An 18,402-nucleotide genomic window follows, 5' to 3' on the forward strand; every position below is an offset into this window, starting at 1 on the left:
CAGAACAGGAAGTTTGGGCACGGAGTAATCAAAAAGTTGCAGTCCATGACCGCGATTGTATTTGTAGCTTTTTATTACATGTGTGTATGACATTATATAGAAGTCATGGAGCTTAATTAAAACTGTTAGCAAGTTTTGACCCATGGAGAACTGAAGTAAGATATGACCCTTAAATAGTGATGAGCGAATATACTCGTTACTCGAGATTTCTCGAGCAAGCTCGGGGGTCCTCCGAGTATTTTTTAGTGCTCGGAGATTTAGTTTTCATCAAGGCAGCTGAATGATTTACATCTGTTAGCCAGCATAAGTACATGTGGGGGTTGCCTGGTTGCTAGGGAATCCCCACATGTAATCAAGCTGGCTAAGAGATGTAAATAATTCAGCTGAGGTGAGGAAAACTAAATCTCCGAGCACTAAAAAATACTCGGTGGACCCCCGAGCATGCTCAGGAAATCTCGAGTAACGAGTATATTCGCTCATCACTACTCTTAAATCACCAGTCTGGCATTTTTGCCAATTTCAGCACTGGAGTGGTGGCACTAATGTAAGTTCCCCAGTAATATACTTACCAGCCGCTGTCTTCTGCTCTTCCTGGTGCTGGGACGGTCACCATCTTGTGACCACAACTTCTGACTGACCGGAAGCAACAGGTAACAGTTACAAGCTCTCAGTGTGAGGGTTCGCTCACACTAGCGTATAAATTAGATGAGTGCAATGTGAGAAAAGAAGGCTCAACTAATGTTTTTCAATGAGGCAGTGCTGATCTGTGCCTTTTCCCTCAGTTGTTATTGGCATGAGAAAAAAAATTTCAGCGCGGTGTGATTTTGCTCCGTAATCTGATGTCATATGCACAATCGGTATGGCATCCGATTTGTACGGATATATTAGAATCTTGTAAGAAGGGAAACTGTATATGGTCTTGTAAATGATGAATAACTACTGAGTCAAGAAATAGATTGCCCACAGAGACAAGTGAGAAAAAAATAAGCCCACAAAAATAATTCCACTCTCCTGGATGAGAAAGGGACTGATTTTTTATATACGGTACGTTAGTGTGAGCGAACCCTAAGCCTATAAGAGCCTCATTCTAGTCAGGTTCTGGATCTCATAGACTTACATCGAGTAGGGACTTGCGGCTCGCCAAGCAAACACAAGATTGAAACAACCTGGAGATGACTGGAGAAGACCGACCAAAGCGGCACCAATAACAGAAGATGGTGGCTCTTAAGTATGATACTAGGTTCAGGGAACTTCATTTAGTGGCACAACTCTTGTGCTGAAATAAAGAAAAAATGGCAGTGTGGTGCTTTAATGAATTTGGCACATTTTTCAGCTGCCATGTACCAGTCACAGAAATTACTGGAATATTTTTCTGACTTTACTAATGCCACTTGTATGGCATGTAATATGACAAATTTGTTTGTCTGCATTCAGCCATGCCACCAGCCACTCCGCTACAGTAACTTTTTAAAATGTTGTCAGAGTCGGGGTAAAACTACATAAGTTGCACGGTTTCAAAGCTACGAGTTGCACAAAAATGTTGACACATCTGAAACTTTTTTTTGCGCAAACTGTTTGATGAATTGGCCCCAAAGTTCTTTTTCTTAGCTGCAATGCTGAGGTCTGGTCATTAAACTATAAGTGGGAAAAGGTTTACTGCAAGAGTCAGCGCTGAGACTTTCTGAAGATTGTCTGTCTTTACTCACTGCTCTTGTATCTGATATGTATACATCTAGTCTCCTTTATAGAACTGAAATGAGAAATAAGTCAGTACCTACGTGTAAAAGTTCCCTGTGATTTATCCTTTCCCTCGCATTCTGATGTCACAGCTGTTAATACTTACTGTTTACAGTGACATCTCCTGGGAATTCTCTGTTCTTTTTCTGCCAGAGGTATAAACTATTTACATAACGCTGAGCACCAAAGTACAGATTTATCCTTTCAGATGCTGTCTATGTGCTCTCCATACTCAATATTTCAGATGTTGCTCTAGACTGGTATGTATCCTGCAGTTTATTTTGTTTTGTGATAAAGGAAAAGTTAGTAGTCTATTGTATTGTGACAACGTTTCTGGGGAACGATGTAGTAGTTTGCTGCTTGTCTGATAGACTGATAGAGGCTTCTTTTATTTTGCCATGTACCGTATATACTCGAGTATAAGCCGACCCAAGTATAAGCCGACCCCCCTAATTTTGCAACAAAAAACTGGGAAAACTTATTGACTCGAGTATAAGCCTAGGGTGGAAAATGCAGCAGCTACCGGTATATGTCAAAAATAAAAATAGATACCGATAAAAGTAAAATTAATTGAGACATCAGTAGGTTAAGTGTCTTTGAATATCCATATTGAATCAGGAGCCGCATATAATGCTCCATGCAGTTCTTTATGTCCCCATAGATGCCCCATATAATGCTCCATGCAGTTCTGGCCCCATAGATGCCCCATATAATGCTTCATGCAGTTCTGGCTCCATAGATGCCCCATATAATGCTCCATGCAGTTCTTTATGGCCCCACAGACGCTCCATACAGCATTGTGCCACATGTAATGCTGCTGCTGCAATAAAAATAAAAAAATACATACTGACCTCTCGTCGCTGCCCGCTGCTCCTCAGCGTCCCGTCTCTCCGCACTGACTGTTCAGGCAGAGGGCGGCGCGCACACTCATACGTCACTGCGCCCTCTGACCTGCACAGTCACAGCAAGAGGACGGGAAGACGGAGCGGCGCCCGGCGGATGGAACGCGGACAGGTGACTATGAAATACTAAAAGCAAAAAAAAGGGGGAAGCCAGCACTGCTTATGGTCAGAATGCAATACATAAGGTGCACATGCACATACTAATTTCTAACTGTATTTCAAAATGAGACATTTAGCAAACAATTGATCAATTCTTTGAGCCACCCCGCCACTTCACGGCATTCTCATAATGGGGCAGTCCCAAATACTCACCTGGTTCCGGCGCTCCTGACGCTGTCCCTGCCTGTCCCATGGTACCGCAGCTTCTTCCTGTAATGAGCGGTCACCGGTACCGCTCATTACAGTAATGAATATGCGGCTCCGCCCCTATGGGAGTGGAGTCCATATTCATTACTTTAATGAGCGGTACCACGTGACTGCTGAATAGAGGAAGAGCTGCAGCGAGGGAGACCATGGGACAGGCTGGAACAGCGTTAGGAGCGCCAGGAGCAGGTGAGTATGCGACAGTCCTCTCACCCCCTCACCCGCCGACCTCGCCACTGAACATGACTAGAGTATAAAAAAAATAATAAAAAATTTGGGCTGAAAAAGCTCGGCTTATACTCGAGTATATACGGTATATTTCCAGCAAGGATAGCCTGACATGAACCAATACCAGCTGATGCTGGCCCAGGATGCACTCACTTCTGAATTTCAGCCATGAAAATGCAGAGACCCATTGTATGATTTTCTGATAATGCAACATCTGCATCATATTTATTGGGTAGTGGATTATATTACCGATTTTTTAAAGAGGACCTGTCACCACTTCTGTCAAGTACTTTTTGAAAGTATTTGTATTCCCTGTGAATAGGAATTCTGTAGCATCTTTTCTTATAACTCTGTGTCATGCTGTTCTTCTATCATTCTACCCCAAAAATGTTATGAATAAATTGACAACTGGGTGTTACCATTTTCCCCCAATGTTTACACAATCTGGCTCTATGAGCAATGATTGGACAATATCACAGCAAGCAGAGACACCCCCACAACCACTAACAGCCTGTGGTGAGTTTATAGTCATTTGACAAACAAAAGCTCCAACTTTGTGGTACCCATTCTGGCCATGTAGTACTTTGACTTTCATTTTAATGGTTAGCATGTAAGACTCCATTTTTACCACTGCAGGGGAGATGTATATCCAGTAGTGATGAGCGAACGTGCTCCGATAACGTCTTATCCAAGCATGCTCGGGTGTTATCAGAGTATCTCGGGTGTGCTCATATATTTGGGTCCCTGCAGCTGCATGATTTGCAGCTGTTAGCATCAACACATGTGGGGACTCCCTAACAAACAGGCAATCCCTCCATGTGTTGAGGCTGTTTAACAGCTAATAATATATAATAAATGAGCAGGCCCAAGATCCTCTGATAATACCGAGCATGTTTGGATAAAATTATGTCGGAGCATGTTCGCTCATCACTAATATCCAACTCAAAGTTGACCACACATATAAACTATTTACATGGGCAGGTTGGACCCAGAATGATCAGTTAAACTCCAGGATGGCTTCATTAAAAACATGATTGATGATACAACTCCCTTTAAAGCGGCACTTCAGCGTTTGTTTCACTTTACCGCTGGATTGGTATCACTAGACTAAGTTCACTACTCCTAGTAATATAGTTACCAGCTGCCGTCTTCATCCGTTATCAGTGCCGCATCGGTTAGTCTTCTGCTGGATGTGACCTTCCAGATCCCTCCAGTGTTTGCTACTATTCATTGAAAGTCTATGAAAGCCAGAACAAATAACAAAAATACAAAAATAATTCCACTCTCCTGGATGAGAAAGGGACTGATTTTTTGGGCTGCATTGGTCCCTGTCCAGTCTATCTGCCTGTTGCTCCACGGACTTCTCCTGTCTGGTAATATTCCATCTTAGCATTGTCTGGCAGCTATTTTATCTGTGCCGACTTTTTGGGCTCTGGGGCGTTATTTTGTAGCTGGTTTTTCCAGACTCATACCAGTGTTCCATGAGCCACATATGTGTTCAGGCAGGTGTTAGGTTCTCCAACCTTATATTGGATAGCTTTGTGTCTTTCTTGCTTACCTTATATGGTTTTCACTCAGGCTTGGGTGCAGGCAGACTTTAAATTATTGTTAATCATTACATGTACTTTAGGTCATATGTACCATTGTATTGTGTTTATATGATATCTACATGGATAGGGCCCTTTGCTTACAGTTTTTAAGTATGTTTTATTGTGGTGTGTTAATAAACTCCTGTGTTTTTCCATATACTATGTTCTCATTTTTTGCGTGGTGTGCATTTCTGGAGTGATACTTGTCTTTCTGCTGGCACTACTTGGTTATTTTATCACTCGCTTGCACCCCGTATTACATTTGTTTTTGATAGAGTCGCTTGTATTTTAGCGGTGCGCCTCGTTTTATAATTTGTCTCTGAAAGCCAGAACAAGACCAGAATGAGGCTCTCATAGACTTACATTGAAAGCTTGTGAACGCTAACTATGACTTCCGGTCAGAAGTTGCGGTCACAAGATGGTGGCGCAGGACCGAAGTAGCACCGTAAATAGTTGGACACAGTATAATACTAGGGTCAGGGAACTTAGTGACACCACTCCAGCGCTGAAGTAAAAAAAATGCTGGAGTGGAGCTTTAAGACATCTTTGAACAGTAGTTTTAATGCAACTTGTTTATACCCCGCTCGTCTACACAGATCATTTTATCACTACACTGATGCTGAGTCATTTTTTCTTTCATCCAAGTATGGAGATTACATATGAGCCATGCCAGATGTTGTATTCGTGTGGTGTATCGCCATTACCTTTACATATGCCCAATGTGTACCTCAGTTTGAGAAAACACCTAATAGTAAAAGCATTTGTTATGTTCGTCTTTTAATGGGAAGTGCTTGGTATAATCTGTTGTTGACTGTAACACTTTCTCTTCTATACAAAAGAGTTCTCCGTTTTCTAGCATTAGTTGGCCACTTTCGATTATCACACTACAGCAAAAAAAAAAATGCCAGGACATGTATTGGCAGTTTGTAATAACACAAGTGTGAAGTTTTACAGAGCGAGACTGGTTCATCTGGCAGTTAAGAGTGGCTGCTAAGCTAGAACAGTGCCCATCACTCGCTGTCTGTTTTAATGAAGCATTTTAGAGTGTATATGTTTTTTTAGCCTTTTGATTAAGTTGTTATTTACTTTAGTGCAGTTTCAATGATTAGCAATTTGGCTAATCTGGATGGATGGCGATATACAGTATAATGAAATAAGATGCGTAACATGATGGCACTGCTGTTTGGTAGGATACCCATAGCAAATCCACCCAGGTTTCCTATTTGCTATGGGAATATACAGTAGCAGACAAATATATGGTACTTATACACGGTCAAAGTCATAATTTGTGTTCCTTTTTTGTGATTCTTATGATGGTGTAGGTTGCACAGAGCATTTTACGTTACTGTGTATTTGCCATCATAAGGACTTGATGGGAATTTTTTACCTCTGTTTATTTGTGATAATTTTTTACACAGTTTAATGATTCATACTTTGCTTTACAGAGGATGAAAGCCCTGGACAGACATTTCACAGGGAACGTAGGAACGCCATTGCCATGCAGCCACAAGGAGGACAAAGCCTTGGTAAAATCAGTGAGGAGCCCTCTACATCGAGCGAGGAGAGGACCTCTTTAATAAAGAAAGAGATTCATGGATCTATTACACACCTGCCGGAACCCTCTGTTCCTTACCGGGGCACCGTATTTGCAATGGACCCCCGAAATGGTTACCTTGATCCACATTATCGTAAGTACTGCATAGATTCATGTAAAAGGGCAATGTATAAGTCATGTAAAAGGTTTGTAACATTTTGACATTGTTGCTGTCTGTGCAGCTTTCCAGTTGATCTGAAAAGGATCAGGGATCTTCATCTTATAAAGGGTTAATGGTAAAATGGAATTCATTCCATACCTCTGCAAATGCCATGGCTATATCACATACATTACTACTTACAGAGCAATCCATTAGTCACAGAGTCCAATTTATCGCATCTTGTCAGCTAAAACCCACATTCCATTTTGGAGTCTATTGTATAGTAATTTCTTAAAAGTAGGCCAGGTTCACATGAGCACATAAAAAATCTGTTTCATCCAAAAAACTAAAAAAAAAATGTCTTACTTGTCATCTTAATTCAAAATGTGTTTTTACTGCAGCAATTATGAATCATTTAGAAGACCATTTACAATTTCCTATTAAAGAATTGCAATGTATCTGTAAAAATAAATATTTCTGGAGAGACAACATATTAGGATGGGAGTTGTTCTTTGAGCAAAAGTAAGGAAAAATATACCGTAATACAATCTCTCCACCAAGAAATACAGGGCAACTCTTTATAATGACTCTTAGTGGTTTCTGTATCAGAGCAGGTGACCTCCATCTATGTCTTTCATTTTCCCTTATAAAACATGTGATTAACCCCTTTTAATGTTGTTAATTTATAGGCCCAATATAGAATTATCTTCATGTAAATGTGGCCAAATTAAGCTTGAATCTGCTCTTACTTAACAGCCCAATGCAATGAAGGGTAAGGCTATGTGCAGATTTTTTCGCACTGTTTTTGCAAAATCAGCAGGTAACCCGCACTGCGGATTACCCACAGATTTGCCACAGATTTACAGCAGTTATTGTGCATTTTTTGTGCGGATTCCACCTGCGGTTTTACACTTGTGGAATCCTATTGAGGAGTAGGTGTAAACCGCTGCGGAATCCGCACAAAGAATTGACATGCTGCGGAAAATACAACGCTGCGTTTCCGCGCGTTTTTTTCACAGCATCTGCACTGTGGATTTTGTTTTCCATATGTTTACATGGTACTGTACAACGCATGGAAAACTACTGCAGATCCGCAGCGTCAAATCCGCTGTGGATCCGCAGCAAAATCCACAACGTGTGCACATAGCCTTAGGATTAGAGTTGCCAACTGTCCAGAAATTCCTGGACAATCCGTAAGAATAAGGTACTTTTTTCCCTCTGTAAAAATACAATTTGTTGTGTCCTTGATTATTTTTGAAGCTCGAGAAACATGTTCTTAATACTGGATTTATCACCCTTTTACAGTTCACAGTGAATGTAGCCAATGCCTTTATATATGATTTACAGTCTGTAGACACGTTTCACTTATAATTTTAATGATTTATTACGGTCATCTAATATGTCTTAAAAAAGTGTCCATCATTTTTTGAGAAATTGTCCTTAAAAAATAAAATTAGCAAAGGATATGGTGTGTGCTGCCTTCTTCAGAGCCTTCAAGGGGTATTCCAAAAATGACAAATCATCACCTATCCATGACATAGCTGATAACTGCTAGACTGAACAAGAAATGGCCAGCCAGTAATCACAGAACAAGTGTTTATAGGATTGCTCATTTGCCAACAATTGACCCATTTAAAGCGGCCTGCAAAAACATCATTTGTTGGGTATAATAATTTTAATGCATGCAGAAAAATCATTGGTAGCAGCGGTACATTGTCCCATCTATTCAGAATAACATGATATAGTATAGGGAGGGGCCGAAGGGTCATATTAGTGATTGTTCTGTCCGCATCACTGTTTTGTCAGCTTGTAAACGACCACTTGTCTAAACTGTGTCTGATTGGTGGTCATTTAATGGCCTGGATCGACTTGCCTAAATGGGTGATTGGTATTGGCTCTCTCATAGAGATTGAATGCAGCGAGATTGCTACATATGATCACCTGGTTTTGGCAATCTGTGGGGTTCTCAGCGGTCAGACCCCTATTTCTCTTGGAATGGATAGCTGATGGTCACTGGTATTCCCTTTAAAGAATTCATCTTTTGTAGACACTCATGGCCTCAGAGGCACATTTTACTTGTAAATGTCCGGTATTGAATAGCTGTTGTATCTACAAGTGTGTAGAACCACAATTTAGATTCAGGAGCATGGCTCAGGGTTTTTTTTTTTTACATCCAATAAAAACATTTCCATAGAAAATAAAAGACACAATATGTTTTTTCAATACACGTTAATGTGGGAACCAGAATCAGATTAAAAACAAACAATTCTTTGGTAATAAAGTGCCTCTCGAGGTGTCGGAGCTTGCGCCTTCCTACTACAGATTTATCACCCAGGCAGGATATGACTTTGCTGTTTAACCTTTTGGTCTCCAAATCCAGATGACACTTGGCGACCTATGAAATGGGCCCCAGTCTGTTCCCTCAGCCTCAATAGTATTCACCAGAGTTTAAGGTTTATGTTAAAAGGTCATTGACCAGATGACTGATTAGCAGGGACAGCTGATTAGTGCACAGGTTCTGCTGGAAGAGAAGTGGCAAGGATAAAAGCTAGCCTTATCCCTTCATTAGTTGGTAAGCAGCATAAAACAAGAAATGCTCACTCATTGGGGAGCAGATCAAAGTGCTTCACAACTTTAATAATTTTCACCAGCAAGCCTTTATTTTTCAGCGGTTTACAATAATGAGACAACACATGTGTTTTTTACTTAGAACCCCCATCCTAAAAGTTATTTATGAGCGACAGGCAGCTTTAATGTTTTTTGAAGAATCCAGTCAATGTAATTTTTGTAAGATGTTGTACCCTGGTGTGAATTAGGAACCATTTAATATAAACGTAAGCATGGATTTATACTGTATAGCATTTTCCAGAAAATGACGTGCAAGAAGAAGCAAAAAAGTTATTAAAGTAATTAAAAGTGATGCACTTATAACCTCGAAAGTAGTCTCGAAAGCTTTCAATTTGTTACCATCTTTTCAGATAGCCATTAAAAGGTATCAACCACTGAGGACTCTCTATTCTAAATATTTTTCTATCTACTGGCTAACACGGTACCAAGATATATATCTTTCCTGCACTTATAACCTGCATTTATAGGAAAAAAAGGCCTTCAGTAATAGATCATGCAGGAATATAACTCTGGATACCCCAGACTGAGCATACTGCAATGCTCTGCAAGTGGCACAGCTCTGTACATTGGGTAGTGGGCATTATTGATACTGCAAGTGAACAGGAGAGCACTTGCAGTACTATTGCTAGCCACTACACCTTGGATGGAGTTGGTGTGTATTGAATTGCAGCTTCCATTCCATTGGTCACGGCAGTGGTCTTTGTTACTGGACGGGAGCTGGAGGCTCGCCTCTTACATTAAGGCATCCACAGCTCTTTGGTAGCCGATCTGATGTGATGTCACATGTGGGTTGATGTGGTAGTTGGAATTGTCAGTATTGCCAACTAGACCTATATGTAGGAGTGTTGCTGTTAGTATTTTGCAGTGTTCATACACAGAGTAATAAATATTTCATTGAACCAAAATTGAAAAACACACCAAAATCAACTGTAAAAGCTGCATGTTTTACATGTGAATTTTGATGCTGATATTTCTTACTTTTGTAATTGGTAAAATCTATATTAGGCTGTGTGCCCATTATGAGCTTTTGGTAAGTTTTTGATGTTGCTGATTTTCTGCATCTATTGGTTAAATCAAGTTATATGCATTTTTTTCATCACATCTTAGCTTTAGCTTTATTTTTACGTGTGTTTTATTGCTTTTTCAATGCTGCAGATTTACGGTAGTCTCTTTTTGATTTGTCAGGGTTTAAATTAATCTGCTTTGTTTTCGATACTATTTACTTTGTCAAAACTCTAGTGTGTTTTACATGTGTTTTTATTTTATTTTTGATGCTGCATTTTTTGTCTCCTTTTGGTTTTTGACATTTTAAATAAAGCTGCTTTGTTTTGATACTGGTTCTTGGCTTCGACTAAACTTTATTGATTCAGTTATTTGAGGATTGCATGTGTTTTTTTAGTGCATTTCTGCAGCAGAAATGCATTCAAAATGTATTTTCCACATCTAAATCAAGTCTATGGGGAAAATCTACATATAAAACTCAGCGGTGCCCCAAGAGAAATTGACATTTAGCAGCTTTAAAAAATGCACTGCAGGTCAGTTTATTGTGCGGAAAAATAAACACGGCTTTAAAAATACAAATGACACCAAAATGATATACCGGTACATAAACTTAGGCCGTGGACTGGAAAACATTTGTTACATTTGCAACTTTTTGAATGATTGCAAATGATAATACCTGGAAATCCTAAAATCCGCATTAAATGGTGAATATAAAAAACAGGCTAACACATATAAAATTGACTTTAAAAAAGGGCAAATGAGAATAAGACACAAATTAAAACCATGCTAAAAACACGGAAAGCTAGACCAAAGACAGGGGCTAATGCAATAATGAATCTGGCCCAGAACTGCAGTGTGTGAAGAACTGTTGTTTAAAGGAACCTTGTTCTTTGGCATGATCGTTATTGGATTCAAAAATAAATTCCTTAAAACCAAACAATTCTAATATTTCTAAAATTCCAGTGTTCCCCATGTATACCTACAACAGATGGCAGTGATATGTACCACTGTATAGTTATATAAAATAGTATATTGGCATCAGTGTTTCAAAAAATTGTGCAGTGCACTTATTTTTCAGGATGCCTCAAAATTAGAAAACACTCTGCACTTTCCCATTCAAAAATGTAAAAAAAATGTACACTGAGGAGTACCTGCCTGATGCAGATCAGAAGGACACAGTCTTAGGCTCTGTTGCAGTAATGAGCCTATAGCTAGGTGTTGGGACCTTTCCGCAGTGTGAACAGAGATTTGCATTTTAGAGGATCACAATCAGTGGAGTCTTATTTAGTAGAAAAAAAGACCCAGGTTGGTAAACTGTGTGAAAAACTCCAATCCACCACAAACCCAATGTGAAGTTGCCTAGCGTGAACTATCAACTTCTCCACTTTGCTTAACCACCACCACCAGTTTTACCTGTGAAAATGCAGGATTCAGTATAACCACCCTCTTGAGGTCCTAGAAAGTTCTACTTTTTTGGGAATTGCTATATAACACAGGATATTAATTTACATTTGTGGCTTTTGGGATGTTAGTTAAAGGTTTCACGAAGTCGAAATGAAGTGAAAAATTGGCCATATTTCAGAGTTTACTATTTGCCTTTATGCGTGAAAAAAACTGTGGAAAGTGATGAAGCTGAAGACTGTAGGTGTTAGTTGGGTTCATTTAAAGCTGATGAGATCACTTCGACTGCTTTTCATTAACCTATAAAATTCTAGACTGAGGCGCTTACATTCCACAGTATTTTCAGAGAGCCATGGGGGTTTATACAAGCAAATGATCTAATTTCAGAGCTCTGCAGCTGAATGTGCAAAGAAAACAAGGGTGATGACAAATGCCACTTTGACCCCCTCCACCTCAGCCCTAAATGTCACCTCTTAAATGTGTCACAGGTGCCAGTGATAGCATTTGGTATAATGCAGAGTCGGCAGAGAACTTTCTCAGTATCCCCAAAGGGTCAGGCTTCTGTGTCCACTGTAGTCATTGCTAAAAAACAACAAAAAGTAACCGCACCTGGACTGTGCAGCACCTGGCAGGGCTGATATAGTACATGCCATGCTTTCTGTCTGGGTTGGTGACATGCAGAGATTTACTCTGGCTCTAAGATAAAACCATGGAGTTAAAGTCACTACATCTTTGTTCTAAGTTTCTAACTTTTATTTGCTTTTGAAATAAATGTTCACGTTCTGTTTGTCAGTCTTTAGTGTAGTGTAGGAAAGTGGAACTTACCTTGGGATCATTGATTAGTGTGGTTTCTTATTGTTTTCCCATGACACATTTAATGTTCATCACAGCGAAATATGTTTTTTTTTTACATATTTTAGGTCAATAATTACAATCACAATACTCCATGAGTATCTGATGAGTCTTTGATGTGGAATTCACATTTAAAGTGGGAACACTCCACACTGCATCCAGATTGTGCTATGTTTTGGATAATTTGCCTGCTTGGTTGGTAATGGGTATTCCATGGCTGCATATTCACAATCCTGTTATTGATTGGTGTCAGAAAAATATTGTTGAGTGGAGCCCCAACTGTTTAAGAGATGTGTTAGTTCTGTACAAATTTGTTTTGCAAGTCTGGAGGTCTACCGGGGTACCTGAAAGACTTTGGAGACGTGTACTCAGAAAAAGAGGCAGAGATATTACCTCCCCATTGCCCATATGACTGCACTATTAATCTTATCCCTAATGCCAAATTACCTAAGGCTCACTTGTATAATTTACCAGGTCCTGTAAATACAGCCATGTAAACGAAGGTTTATGAAAGTTTCATATCGGTCCTTCTTCTCCTATATAGTAGCCGCTGGGTTTTTCTTTGTTAAACTGAAAGATGGGGGTCTCCATCCTTGCCTCGATATTCCTGAGTTAACCAAAATTACGGCTAAAAATACTCACTTTCATTCATCCCCGAGCTATATAATCAGCTTATGGGAATCAAATGGTTTGCTAAACTAAGTTTTAGGGGGGCTCTTATTTTGCTATGAATCCAGAAGGGTGGTGAGTGGAAAACAGCGTTTTTAACATTTAAGCGTCTATTTGAAAATCTTGTCATGCCTTTTGGGTTAACCAATGCATCAGCAGTTTTTCAAAACTTTATGAATTATGTCTTTTCTGATTGCAATGGATGGTTTAATGTCTTATACTGTACCTTGGTGACATTATAATGTTCTCCATTTGTCCATTTTGTTTTACAAAAGCTTAGGAAAATTTATTTCCATAATTGGAGAAATGTACTTTTTCTCTTCAAGAAAAGGGTTTAAGATGGATACTGGGAGAGTGCAGGTTATAATGGATTGGGTTCAGCTATGTGACCTTAAAGAATTGCAACGTTTTCTAGGATTCGCCAATTACTACAGAAAGTTTATTAGGAGTTTTTTGAAGATCGTTAAACCTTTTACTGATCTCACACGTAAGGGGGCTTGGTCTTAAAGTTTGGTCATCGGATGCTATTGGTGCCTTTAATAAATTGAAAGAGTGTTTCATGTCCTCTCCAGTTTTAATGCAACCAGATCTCCAGAAACTATTAGTTGTAGAGGTGGATGCTTCAGAGGTCAGGTTAGGGGGCTGTATTATCTCAAGGTTCCAAAACTCTAACCAACTTGTGGCCCTGTGCATTTTTCTTGGAAATTTTCATCCGCTGAAAGAAATTATGATGTTGGGAATAGCAAGCTTCTGTCTGTCAAATTAGCTTTTGAAGAATGGAGACTTTTTTTGGAGGAAGCTATTTATCTGGTCACTATGGTGATGGATCATATTGAATCGGCTAAACGGTTAATCCCGAAACAGGCCAGATGGTCCTTATTTTTTTCTAGATTCAGTTTTTCTATCACATTCAGGCCATCATAATGCCTTATCACGTAGCCTTAATTCAGTTTGTCCCCCAGAACGTCCATCCTCCCTTTTCCCTAAGGGTATTGTGGTTTCTATTGTATTTTTAGAGTTGGAAGACGAGATCTGTAGAGTTTAGTCTTGTCTCCTTCTGCTACTCCAGGGTCCAAATTATTTGTGCTTGTGTACTTAAGATTACGTTTGTTTCAGGGGTTTCATGATTCTGTCTTAAGTGGTCATCCTGAGATTACTGCTACACAGAAAGCTATTGCTAGACTGTTTTGGTGGCCATCCTTGCTTAATGATATTAAAGATTTTGTGTATATTTGTGAAGTTTGCACACAAACGCTAAAGTCTGTCATAAACGGCTGGCTGTGGAATTGGCTCCATTGCCAATTCCAGAAAGACCGTGGACTCTTTTTTAATTTTACTGGAACCTCAACTTTTTTTTGCAATTATGGTTTTCCTCCCCATTTTTGTAAATTTTCTAGGATGAATTCTGGATGTCCTGGAGTAGAGGTTGCCATACAGAAACTTGGGGATGTGTGGAGGGATATTCAGAAGAATATTGGGGTGGCTCAGCTTTGTCAAAAACGGAAGGCCAAAAATAAAACAACAGGTCCCATCTTCAATGTAGGTGATAAGGTTTCATTATCATCCAAAAACATTAAGATGAAAGTACCATCAGCGAAGTTGGGTCCTAAATTTATTGGCCCGTATGAGATTTTGGAGGTGGTTAATCCAGTGGCCATTAGATGAACACTTCCTTTGATGCCTCATATCTCAAATGTGTGCCACAAATCCTTGCTAAAGGAGTTTGTCCTTTCAATGTTGTCTTCCTCATCTCCGCCTCTTCTGGTTCCTGTTGATTGAGGTTTGGAGTATGAGATGCAGAAGATCATGGATGCTCAAAGGGTCCAGAATATTGTCCAATATCTCGATCAGTGGAGGGGATACGGATCTGATGAAAGATCTTCGGTTCCGGCTCATTTTGTGAAGGTTTATAGTCTGGTTAGGGCCTTCCTTTGTAGGTTTCCTGGAAAACCCAGGGGTCTGGTGGCACTCTAGAAGAAGTGGTACTGTCACAATTTCACATATCAGTATGTTTGGACACAATGCATGATAGTTCTGTTGTCCAATCTAGGACAGGGCCATGCTGAGATGTCAGGATGGTGATGGACAGCTCAGACATCATATCGGATGCTACGGTGGGCTGAGCTGTGAGTGTCTTGAGTGACAGTCTAACCATCCATTCAGGACTAGGGTGTGCTGGGGCTTCATCCATGTGTCTGCTGTTCGGAGTATTTACATGGCTATTTAACCAGCTCTCTGCTATAGATTACTCCCAAACTTACCTTTGCTCCAGAGGTGTGTGTGTGCTCTGTTTCTAGTCTTGTATTCTAATCTTTATTGTTCAATCTTGGATTTGCCTTTGACCTTCCGTTTGTCTACCTTTTTTTCAAGACCCACCACCTTCTTGGAATTCTGACCCAAGACTGTGACCTGACTACTCCTCTGTCTCACCCCTCTGTCTATGGTGTACCCTCCTGGCTTTTGACCTCTAATCTTATGACTATCCAGCCTCGTGGCTTGTCCGTGCCTTTTTTCTATGAATAGTGACTGGCGTCACGCACAGTAGGCGTAAGACTCCTATAAATACCATTCACTTTGCTGGAACTTAAGTACACTGTGTTTTTGACACAAAAATACACAGTGTCAAAAACTCACCAAAAATGTATTGTCGGAACTTAACCTCGGAGACTGCCTTGCCTACACCAATGGAATGCATAATAACTGAAGTTACACAGATCCCCTGTGTAAAGTAGTTGCAGATTATCAGGGGTGGCACACATCTGCAGTTTTTCTAGTTTACTTTTTGGTTCATTCAGTCCAGTTGTGGCCTTTTGTTGGCATCATGACTAGTTTGTGCTAAATTGCAAAACAAAAAGTGAGGTTTTCTTCAAGTGGTAAAAGTTATTATAGACTTACTAGAGTATCGGGTAAATGACTAATGGCTTACAAGAAAAGTACCCACTAAAAATTAACTTTTAATAATTTATTTAAAACTTATACAATTATGAAAAGAAAACCTCAATCTTGAGGTAATTAACCCAGTGTTTATTAAGATAAGTATTATACATTTTATCCCACATAAAACAGATAAATAATGTATGTCCCAAAGACAATAATATATAAATTATTTCTATATCTCCCTACATGTCCCTAAAGAAATAGCAAAAACTAAAAATGTGTGGACCCCTTACATAAAACTTTTAATAGGAAGTTTAAAACAAATGATTTTGTGGGTTCATGTTGAGCGGATACATGTCAATAATACAAAACATAGATAAAAGAAAGGGTCTACAGAAAAAGGGGCAATAAACCACAATGTGTGTAGGCTAATCTGCACTAAAATGCCTTAGTAAATACCCTGCCTGCCAGTGGAGGTTGGCACCCTACGTGTCTGCAGTATGACGTCCCCACTCGTCGGCGGCTATCCCTTGAAGACCCTAATAAACCCTGAACATAACACATAGAGCAAACAAAATCTCATAAGCTAATATGGTTATGTGTGGGAAATTGATACAGAGCAAGTGAGAGAAGAATCTGACAAAGGGGGCAAAATCTAATTAATAAGGTTACCACACCAGCTAAATATCCTATACCAATGTAGACCAATTATGGTACCAGCCCAAATAGCCATTGACGAGTGGGGGTGCTATACTGCAGAAATGTAGGGTGCCAACCTCCACTGGCAAGAAAGGTATTTACAATGGCATTGTAGATTTGATTAGTCACATTGTTTTTTTTACCCTTTTTCTGTGGATCCTTTACTTTATCTATGTTTTGTATAACTGACATATATCCGCTTAACATGAACCCGCGAGTTTATTTGTTTTAAACTTCCTATTAAAAGTTATATTTTAGGGATTCACACATTTTCCTTTTTTTTGTTCTTGTTTGGGGCCTCGTCCTCATAATTCTTTTTTGGTTTTCCCTAAAGAAATAACTCTACCTAGCCGCAAAACTGGCGATCTCGCTCACCGTAGGCTGACCCTAGTAGGTCCTAACATATAGTGGCTTTTTGCTCTGTTGCTGTTAGTTGATTTTTATTTTTTATGCCTTTTAGACCATGTTAAGCAGGTGTCATAGATGATTGTGTCTTTTGAATAGAATATCCTGCAGTGTTGTTTCTTTTGAGTTCCATTTGGCTATTTTTGTGGTATACAGCCGCTATATAATTATTATCTGGTATGATGCTTTTAAGCATGTCGGGCCTTGTTTGAGTTGCATTGAATTAGACCAGTAAATAATAGGACCTATTAGGTCAGCCGACTGTGAGCAGGGGCGCCATTTGCGTTTATTGTAGGGTGCCATCCTCTGTGGCTTGGTAGGCATACCGTATATACTCGAATATAAGCCGACCTGAGTATAAGCCGCGGCACCTACTTTTGCCATGGAAAACTGGGTAAGTTTATTGACTCGAGTATAAGCCGGGTATGCATTGTCCCCTCATCCCTGTCCTGTTATGCATGGCTCCCACTGTCCTGTTCTAGTATGCGGCTGCGGCTCCCCCCATCCTGTCCTGGTATGTGGCTCCCCCTGTCCTGGTATGTGGCTCCCCATGTCCTCTCTTGGTATGTGGGGCTCCCCCTGTTGTATGCATGGATCCCCCTGTCCTGCATTGCTCAGCTCCCCCGGTCCCGCATTGCTCAGCTTGCTCAGCTCCCCCAGTCCTGCATTGCTCAGCTCCCTCGGTCCCGCATTGCTCAGCTTTTCCGGACCCGCATTGCTCAGCTTGCTCAGCTTCCCCGGTCCCGCATTGCTCAGCTCCCCCATTGCTCAGCTCCCCCGCTCCCGCATTGCTCAGCTCGCCCATCCCGCATGGCTCGGCTCCCCCCGCCCCCCATGACTCGGCTCCCCCTTCCCCGGTTGTACGCATGCCTCACTTTTCCCCCCCTCCCCATCATACTCACACTCCTCGCGCCTGCATCTCCGTCCCTGCATCTCCATTGTCCCGGCTGCTCTCCTCTCCTCACCTCGGCAGTCACGTGGTACCGCTCATTAAGGTATTGAATATGCTCCTCTACGCCTATGGGAGTGAAGACGTGTCTATATTCATTACTTTAATGAGCGGTACCACGTGACGTCTCAGCACAGGAGAGCAGAACCGCTGGGACAGTGGAGATGCAGGGACGGAGGGTGAGTATAATGTCTTCTGTTAGCCAGTGGCTGCAGCTGTCACTGTGTTCCTGCCGCTGCTACGCCGCTCCCCCTAACCAGCGTTCTGGACAATTGACTCGTATATAAACCGAGGGGGGCATTTTCAGCACAAAAAATTGTGCTAAAAATCTCGGCTTATACACGAGTATAGACGGTATTTCTTTAGGTACATGTAGGGAGAGATAGAAATACACTATATGTTATTGT

General features: G+C 40.5%; 1 protein-coding gene across 5 annotated transcripts in view; it reads left to right on the forward strand.

The window, feature by feature from the left end:
• GLI3 (GLI family zinc finger 3) overlaps positions 1 to 18,402 on the forward strand; it is a 338,369-nt gene that overhangs the window by 107,712 nt on the left and 212,255 nt on the right. For all 5 annotated transcript variants that reach the window (XM_077269180.1, XM_077269181.1, XM_077269182.1 and 2 more), the window contains one exon: positions 6,265 to 6,507. In XM_077269180.1, coding sequence (XP_077125295.1) covers positions 6,265 to 6,507 — 243 coding nt within the window. The remainder of the gene's footprint in view (positions 1 to 6,264; positions 6,508 to 18,402) is intronic.

The sequence above is a fragment of the Ranitomeya variabilis genome, chromosome 6 (assembly GCF_051348905.1).
Source record: "Ranitomeya variabilis isolate aRanVar5 chromosome 6, aRanVar5.hap1, whole genome shotgun sequence".
NCBI lineage: Eukaryota > Metazoa > Chordata > Amphibia > Anura > Dendrobatidae > Ranitomeya > Ranitomeya variabilis.